We start from the raw sequence: 9,406 nt of genomic DNA, 5'->3' as shown, positions 1-9,406 counted from the left end.
GGAACTGGTACTGCAGTGTGTTTTGCCGTAAAGAATGAATTATCGACGTTGTTACAAAAAGTGTACTTTTCAAGTGCTACTCCATAATGAAATTAAAAAAATTACAATTTGGTTAATGCAGTTTGAACATAACAATGAAATTTCGTCAGTGCCTCTATACTCAGTTCATGGTCCTCCTTTTTTCAGGTTCAAGCCCTTTGCTTACTGCCAGCGGTTCCGGGCATAAGCACATCGTGGAACACATCCTTTCCAGAGGAGACCTGACGCCAAGGAAGGAACAGATCGACGCCCTGGAGCTTCTGGGAGCGACGCTCGTCGACAAGATGGGCGATGTGGCCGGCGCTGTTACTTACTGGAAGAAAGCCATGGATCTGAGGTGAGTTCTCCATGGCTGAACAGTCTTAATAATTATTGCTATCAGTCCTTCCAGTATGTGCAGTCAAGTTTGTTATTGTTCCGTTGTCTTTTTTTTCGATTATCGTCCTGTATTGTTTTTTATTTTGTTAAATATTATTTAGATTGCTAATACGTGCGTGTTATAATGTCAGACCGTATTTTAATCATAGCTCTAAAATACTAATGAAATAGCAGCCGAAGAATAACTCAAGTTTGATACACTTTAAAATAACGCATTGATGAAAATAGACTTATCAACATTTACAATGTATTTCCAGACCGGATTTTAATCATAGCTCTAAAATCCTGTTGAAATAGCAGCCGAAGAATACTCAGGTTTGATACACTTTACAATAACACAGAAAAATGTAGGTTTATCAACATTTACAATGTATTTCCAGGCATGACAATGACGTCCTACTTTACCCGAAGGCCGAAAATCAAATGTCGTGTTGTTCTGGTGAGGAGTTTCGGGAATTCATGACCCTGCAACAGCTGGACAGACTAGAAGGAGACCGCGATGCGCTGCAGATGCAGTCCTTCCTCGTCAGTGAAAGGATTCATGGACCTGCGCACTTCGACACAATGCAGCGCATGCGTAACAAGGGCGTTGACTACGCATACAACCACGACTTCAAACGCTGCATCAGTCTGTGGCTGCATGGGCTGGATGTGCATCAGAAACATCTCGAACCGCTAGACTCAAATCGACTGTTCTTCATAACGGCATTAGCTGCATTATACACTCACATGATCAACAGGGAGTACCCACACTTTGTGAATTGCGTGCCCGCCAGGTACTTCGATGAATTCGCGTGTTTGTTCGAAAGGATCACACGAGAGACGGAGATAGTTTCTCCGCTCTTGCGCAGAGGGCACAGAAGTCGCGCTTCCTCCCGTATCACCGAAGAACACGCCTCGCACTTGGACTACGTCATCAGCCTAGCAATTCAGTTGATATACATGCTGATAAAACTAAAGCCTGACCTCTCTGCCGGCCAGTGGCTCACGGCGAAAACCGTGCTGCACAAGTTGGTGAAAGTCAACCCGAGGGGCGCGAAGGACGCAACTCTGCTACACTTGGCTTGCTCCAGAAGGTTCCCGATACAAGCGACTTCCCTGGAAGCCGCCATGCTCCCCAGCCTGGAGGTCGTGAACCTCCTGCTGGAGACGGGCGCTGACCCTCGGGCGACGGACGGCGAAGGCAACACGCCTCTCCACGCCCTGGCCAGGAATACGGAGTGTCCCAAGGATATCATGGAGGCGCTGTTGTCAGCCGGCGCCCATCTAGACGCTGTTAATAACCTGAACATGACGTTCGAGGAACTGAGGTCTTACCGAGGAGAACCGCTTCACTCATTAGTCAATCCCTTGCAACACACAAATCTGCAATGCTTGGCCGCAGCTTCTGTTCGGAGACATGGCGTCACTTACAGAAACATCCTGCATCCACGACTCTCCCGGTTTGTCGACATGCACTGATGCGTGCAACTCGGAGGTCAAATCTCTTACACATGCATATTATTATACATGTATATGTATTTGTTGTTTATAAATGAATTGAGTGTATGTTGTTTACTTGTGGAGTTTTCCCGTTTTTAAGGACACTGTAATTTTTGGAGGTATTGTTTCTTGTATGATGTACACCTCAGTTATAATGTATGGCGAGAGAGAGAGAGAGAGAGAGAGAGAGAGAGAGAGAGAGAGAGAGAGAGAGAGAATGGATGTCCTTTAGTATAGGAAATCAGAAATATATATATCTGATAAGATTTATTTCATTTCAGAAGTATATTTGTATTTGACATACTTTTTGTTATTCTTAATCTACCTCATACCAAGGCTAAATTTACATTTACTTTGTATGTTAATGGGTCTTACTGCTTTTTATGGATAAGTAAAAGCTCTTAAATACACTAAGTATACCTCGCCAACTACCATGTAACCAAGATCCGTAAAATAAAAATAACTCCATTCTGTGGACTCTGCCTCTATTGACACATGCAAATGAATATACTGTAGAATGTATATGCAAAAACATTGCTGATACAGTATAATGCATTTCAAATACTTCGTGATATCATACCGTAAATAGCAACCAAAAATCTGAGAATAAAAAAAAAAAAACAATAATGGTTAAATACGATTAGTGGCGCTGGGAACTGGATCATCTGCCACTCAACACTGAATGAATAGTTTACAAGGTAAGACAGAGAAAAAGCTGTTTCATTACTCACTGACATTATTATTATTATTATTATTATTATTATTATTATTATTGTACTTAGGAAGCAGACCCTCTCTCAAGCATACTTTATTAAAAGTAATGGCTACTTCAGCAGCATTACACTTGTAGAGATTCTTCTCTATTTTGCGAATAGCGGCTTTTTCCGTGCTACTTAAACAGGCTAGTAGAGCGCCTATAGAATAGTCATGGTAAAAACAAAAATACAGGTCAAAATAGGTGTATATATTTGAATTTTACAGATAAACTATGATACCATAGTCATCAAAGTCATTAACGATTTTCTCTCTCTCTCTCTCCTCTCTCTCTCTCTCTTTCTTAAAGCGAGCTTTCGTCTGGAGCTGCCAGACATCCTCGGGCTGGGAAGCTGAGGGTGGACTGATCTTGGTGCGGTGTCCGTCCTCCTTATATCTGTGCTGACAGCAGGGGGTCTGCCCCATGCTTGTCTCCTATTGGCTGGTGGCGGTGAGTCTTGTTTTCATTGGCTGCCTGAGCCAGGTCTCAAGCCACTTTCTTCGGGCCGATGGTTGCGTTGCAGCATATCCTGCAGCCGCCTGGACCTCCTAAGCGGCGCTGTAACATTGATGGGCGTTGCGCTACGCTGTGGGACGTCACGGCTACTTTGATTTCCATCGGCTGCAGGAGTACCTCGTTCGGGGGCGTTGTCATCCATAGAGTTGTCATGATCGGTGGTGTCATTGTTGGTGGCAGGTCTTCTCATACTCGTAGGAGGAGAAATTCTTCCTGCGTCGTATTCAGATTAGGTTTTATTTGCTGGATAAGTAGCGCCTCCAGCAGGCGCAACCGACGGGCATCAGGGGCCTTCCCGATGATCTTCGTGTTCTTTATGATGACATCTCGGGAGATGGCCCCGTGAGTTGGTGCGGGCGTGTTCTTTATAGCCCCCTCTTGGGCGTGGCACGAGAGCCTCTTCGACAGTCGCATGGTAGTCATACCTACGTAGGCGCCGCTGCATTCGCGGACTGGGCATGTATACTGGTACACTACATGCGTCTGCTTCAGGGTTCTCGTGCCTGTTGGAGAGGGGTTATTTTTCATAAAAAGATCGCGCGTCCTCCGATTCTGGTAATATAATGATTAGGTCGATATTCTTGGTGTCGTCAGTCGGGGATACATTATCAGAAATAATTTTCTTAATGGCGTCCTCTTCTTCACGGTAATGGGAACTCATGAAGGCTTTGTAGTACAGCTTGATATTATCCAGGGGGCGGGGCTGCGGGCTCTCACTACCGTACCATTTCTCCAGGGCTGTGCGGACTTCCTTGCTGATTAATTTATTTGAGTACCCGTTATTCACAAGTACTTGGGAGGCGCGGTCGAGTTCCTGGTGAGTGTCCTGCCAGGTTGAGCAGTGGGAGAGGGCCCTCCTGACGAAGGCCCTGATGGTGGTGCTTTTGAATCTGGCGGGGCACTCGCTGTCTCCGTTGAGGCAAAGTCCTAAATTGGTTTTCTTTGTGTAGACTGAAGTACGGAGACCGTCTTCCGTCTTGCTTACAAGGACGTCGAGGAAGGGGAGCCGATCGTCGGAGCTGCGTTCGACTGTGTAGTTCAGCACACTACACTGCTGAAATGCTTGACGGAGGGCTTCTACCTCATCCTCGGCGTCGACTTGCACAAAGATGTCGTCAATATAACGTCCATATCTGCGGGGTTGCTGCATCCTGGCAAAGACCCGTTCCTCCACGGTGCCCATATAAAAGTTAGCGAAGAGAACCCCCAGTGGGGAGCCCATCGCCACGCCGTCGAAGAGACTCTCGTGCCACGCCCAAGAGGGGGCTATAAAGAATCACGCCCGCACCAAACATCACGGGGCCATCTCCCGAGATGTCATCATAAAGAACACGAAGATCATCGGGAAGGCCCCTGATGCCCGTCGGTTGCGCCTGCTGGAGGCGCTACTCATCCAGCAAATAAAACCTAATCTGAATACGACGCAGGAAGAATTTCTCCTCCCTACGAGTATGAGAAGACCTGCCACCAACAATGACACCACCGATCATGACAACTCTATGGATGACAACGCGAACGAGGTACTCCTGCAGCCGATGGAAATCAAAGTAGCCGTGACGTCCCACAGCGTAGCGCAACGCCCCCATCAATGTTACAGCGCCGCTTAGGAGGTCCAGGCGGCTGCAGGATATGCTGCAACGCAACCATCGGCCCGAAGAAAGTGGCTTGAGACCTGGCTCAGGCAGCCAATGAAACAAGACTCACCGCCACCAGCCAATAGGAGACAAGCATGGGCAGGACCCCCTGCTGTCAGCCACAGATATAAGGAGGACGGACACCGCACCAAGATCAGTCCACCCTCAGCTTCTCAGCCCGAGGATGTCTGGCAGCTCCAGACGAAAGCTCGCTTTAAGAAAGAGAGAGAGAGAGAGAGAGAGAGAGAGAGAAAATCGTTAATGACTTTGATGACTATGGTATCATAGTTTATCTGTAAAATTCAAATATATACACCTATTTTGACCCTGTATTTTACCATGACCTCTATAGGCGCTCTACTAGCCTGTTTAAGTAGCACGGAAAAAGCCGCTATTCGCAAAATAGAGAAGAATCTCTACAGTGTAATGCTGCTGAAGTAGCCATTACTTTTAATAAAGTATGCTTGAGAGAGGGTCCTGCTTCCTAAGTACACTAATATTCGGCTACACGACCCGTCAGCCAGAAATAATGAGGACACCAGGAGCTTTAGAAAAAATCCCTCCTACAGCGGCAAATAGCGATCAAGACTACCGAACTGCGTGCCCTCCAGAACAAAAAAAAACGAGACCAAGAGACTGCGGCAGGAGTGGGAGAGAGTGAGAAGCAGCCCCGGCACCAGTGGAGTAGGAGAGGAAAACCTATAGCAGTACGTTCCTGGTGCCCTTCGAGAGGAAGGTAGTTCATGGACTGGACGACACCGAATTTGAAAATCCTGAACGTGACATACCCCTGGATGTAGACAACCCAGTAGGAGAGGAAACCAACGTACCCTGGGAACATCGAGAGAAGCCTCGTCCGCCTTCAGGACGGACGACATAAAACAGCGGGATGAGAGGTGCCCTGCGCAAGCTCATCTCCCTGAACGGCGGCAAACTCCGCATCCCTGAACGAACCCAAGATACATTAACCTTACCGATTACGACCCCACTCCCGATCAAGACGCCCTTCTGAAACTGGGTCTTAATTGCCACTTCATTTCGAGACCCAGGCCTCATGACAAGAGACTCGAAATCGAGTTGCTCCTAGACTCCATCCAGCAACTCGAAGCCCGGAGCACCGTGAGAACTACCGACGCCCTTCAACCCCTCCTACTTCCTGAAGCTATTACAGAGAGGGGCTCACACTCCAGCGGGATCCTCACCAAGGAGATGAAGAAAGCAGCGAAGGAACACTGAAGGAGAAAGTGAACATCACGGTGCGCGCGCGGACAAGACAGCAGCCTTCGTCTTGATTGATACTGCCGAATATCACGAGAAGCTGGATGCTATTTTGTCTGACGAGAGCAAGTTCGAGCGCTGACGAGGAACCGACAGACGACATCAAGAGGGAGGCTAACGGAGTCATCAGCGCAGTGAATGCTGCAACAAATGCTAGTGCACCTCCCGCCCATACAAGGAGACTACAGCCTGGGTTATTTATATGGCAATGTAAAAACCCACAAGCAAGGAAACCCCCTCCGGCCGATCATCAGCCAGACGCCCGCCCCTACGTACGCCTTGGCTAAACGCCTTCAACCAAATTTTGACCCCTTACGTCCCGAGTCGGTACAGCCTGCAGTCTTCGGCAGAGTTCTTAGAAGCCATCAAGGACGCCCCTGGTACCGGGATTATCGCCTCGCTGGATGTAGAGTCCCTATTTACGAACGTGCCTGTCGACGAAACCATAGATATAATCCTTGATCGTGTCTACAGGAATCAGTCGACGGCGCCCCTCAACATACCGGAAGCCTCGCTCCGTACGCTGCTGGAGATATGCACGAAGAAGGCCCCTTTCTCCACCCACCGTGGCCAGATGTTCCGCCGAAAAGGACGGCGTGGCGATGGGGCTCCCCACTGGGGTTCTCTTCGCTAACTTTTATATGGGCACCGTGGAGGAACGGGTCTTTGCCAGGATGCAGCAACCCGCAGATATGGACGTTATATTGACGACATCTTTGTGCAAGTCGACGCCGAGGATGAGGTAGAAGCCCTCCGTCAAGCATTTCAGCAGTGTAGTGTGCTGAACTACACAGTCGAACGCAGCTCCGACGATCGGCTCCCCTTCCTCGACGTCCTTGTAAGCAAGACGGAAGACGGTCTCCGTACTTCAGTCCTACACAAAGAAAACCAATTTAGGACTTTGCCTCAACGGAGACAGCGAGTGCCCCGCCAGATTCAAAAGCACCACCATCAGGGGGCCTTCGTCAGGAGGGCCCTCTCCCACTGCTCAACCTGGCAGGACACTCACCAGGAACTCGACCGCGCCTCCCAAGTACTTGTGAATAACGTGGGTACTCAAATACATTAATCAGCAAGGAAGTCCGCACAGCCTGGAGAAATGGTACGGTAGTGAGAGCCCGCAGCCCCGCCCCCTGGATAATATCAGCTGTACTACAAGCCTTCATGAGTTCCCATTACCGTGAAGAAGAGGACGCCATTAAGAAAATTATTTCTGATAATGTATCCCCGACTGACGACACCAAGAATATCGACCTAAATCATATATTACCAGAATCGGAGGACGCGCGATCTTTTTATGAAAAAAATAACCCCTCTCCACAGGCACGAGAACCCCTGAAGCAGACGCATGTAGTGTACAGGATACATGCCCAGTCCGCGAATGCGCGGCGCCTACGTAGGTATGACTACCATGCGACTGTCGAAGAGACTCTCGTGCCACGCCCAAGAGGGGGCTATAAAGAATCACGCCCGCACCAAACATCACGGGGTGGGCCATCTCGAGATGTCATCATAAAGAACACGAAGATCATCGGGAAGGCCCCTGATGCCCGTCGGTTGCGCCTGCTGGAGGCGCTACTCATCCAGCAAATAAAACCTAATCTGAATACGACGCAGGAAGAATTTCTCCTCCCTACAAGTATGAGAAGACCTGCCACCAACAATGACACCACCGATGCATGACAACTCTATGGATTGACAAACGCCCCGAACGAGTACTCCTGCAGCCGATGGAAATCAAAGTAGCCGTGACGTCCCACAGCGTAGCGCAACGCCCATCAATGTTACAGCGCCGCTTAGGAGGTCCAGGCGGCTGCAGGATATGCTGCAACGCAAACCATCGGCCCGAAGAAAGTGGCTTGAGACCTGGCTCAGGCAGCCAATGAAAACAAGACTCACCGCCACCAGACCAATAGGAGACAAGCATGGGGCAGACCCCCATGCTGTCAGCCACAGATATAAGGAGGACGGACACCGCACCAAGATCAGTCCACCCTCAGCTTCCCAGCCCGAGGATGTCTGGCAGCTCCAGACGAAAGCTCGCTTTAAGAAAGAAAGAGAGAGAGAGAGAGAGAGAAAATCGTTAATGACCTTTGATGACTATGGTAATCATAGTTTATCTGTAAAATTCAAATATATACACCTATTTTTGACCCTGTATTTTACCATGACCTCTATAGGCGCTCTACTAGCCTGTTTAAGTAGCACGGAAAAAGCCGCTATTCGCAAAATAGAGAAGAATCTCTACAAGTGTAATGCTGCTGAAGTAGCCATTACTTTTAATAAAGTATATTATTATTATTATTATTATTATTATTATTTTGCTCTATCACGGTCCTCCAATTCGACTGGGTGGTATTTTTATAGAGTGTGGTTCCGAGTTGCATCCTGCCTCCTTAGGAGTCCATCACCTTTCTTACTATGTACGCCGTTTCTAGGATCACATAGTAGTTTTTCTAGATTCCTTTTCAGGGATCTTGGGATCGTGCCTAGTGTTCCTATAATTATGGGTACAATTTCCACTGGCACATCCCATATCCTTCTTATTTCTATTTTCAGATCTTGATACTTATCCATTTTTTTCCTCTCTTTCTCTTCAACTCTGGTGTCCCATGGTATCACCCTATCTGTTCTGATACCATAGTCCCAGAGGATCTTTGCCTGATCGTTTTCTATCACTCCTTCAGGTTGGTGCTCGTACCACTTATTACTGCAAGGTAGCTGATGTTTCTTGCACAGGCTCCAGTGGAGGGCTTTTGCCACTAAATCATGGCTCTTTTTGTACTGGTTCTGTCCAAGTGCCGGGCATTCGCTTGCTATGTGGTTTATGGTTTCATTTTTCGTATTGCACTTCCTACATATGGGAGGGAGATGTTATTTTTTTCCGTCTAATCGTTCAGGGGGGGGGGGAACATATCTGGTTCTTAGGGCCTGATCTTGTGCCGCTGTTATCATTCCTTCAGTTTCCTTCTTTAGCTCTCCCCTCTGTAGCCATTGCCATGTGTCATCGCTGGCTAGTTCTTTAGTCTGTCTCATGTATTGTCCGTGCATTGGTTTGTTGTGCCAGTCCTCTGTTCTGTTTGTCATTCTCCCGTCTCTGTATATTTCTGGGTTTTCGTCTACTTTTATTAGTCCTTCTTCCCATGCACTCTTTAGCCACTCGTCTTCACTGGTTTTCAGATATTGCCCCAGTGCTCTGTTTTCGATGTTGACGCAGTCCTCTATACTTAGTAGTCCTCTCCCTCCTTCCTTTCGTGTTATGTATAGTCTGCCCGTATTTGCTCTTGGGTGTAGTGCTTTGTGTATTGTCATATGTTTCCTGGTT

General features: G+C 47.9%; 1 protein-coding gene across 1 annotated transcript in view; it reads left to right on the top strand.

Annotated features, from left to right (window-relative positions):
• Positions 1 to 1,878, top strand: part of LOC135195960 (protein fem-1 homolog C-like) — a 14,059-nt gene extending 12,181 nt beyond the window's left edge. The window contains exons 6-7 of the mRNA XM_064222463.1: positions 187 to 376; positions 798 to 1,878. Coding sequence (XP_064078533.1) covers positions 187 to 376; positions 798 to 1,878 — 1,271 coding nt within the window. The remainder of the gene's footprint in view (positions 1 to 186; positions 377 to 797) is intronic.
• Positions 1,879 to 9,406: the final 7,528 nt, after the last annotated feature.

This window comes from Macrobrachium nipponense, chromosome 17, assembly GCF_015104395.2.
Source record: "Macrobrachium nipponense isolate FS-2020 chromosome 17, ASM1510439v2, whole genome shotgun sequence".
In the NCBI taxonomy this organism is placed as follows: domain Eukaryota; kingdom Metazoa; phylum Arthropoda; class Malacostraca; order Decapoda; family Palaemonidae; genus Macrobrachium; species Macrobrachium nipponense.
Note: the sequence above shows the minus strand (reverse complement) of the source record. Positions and strands in the feature narration are given on the sequence as shown.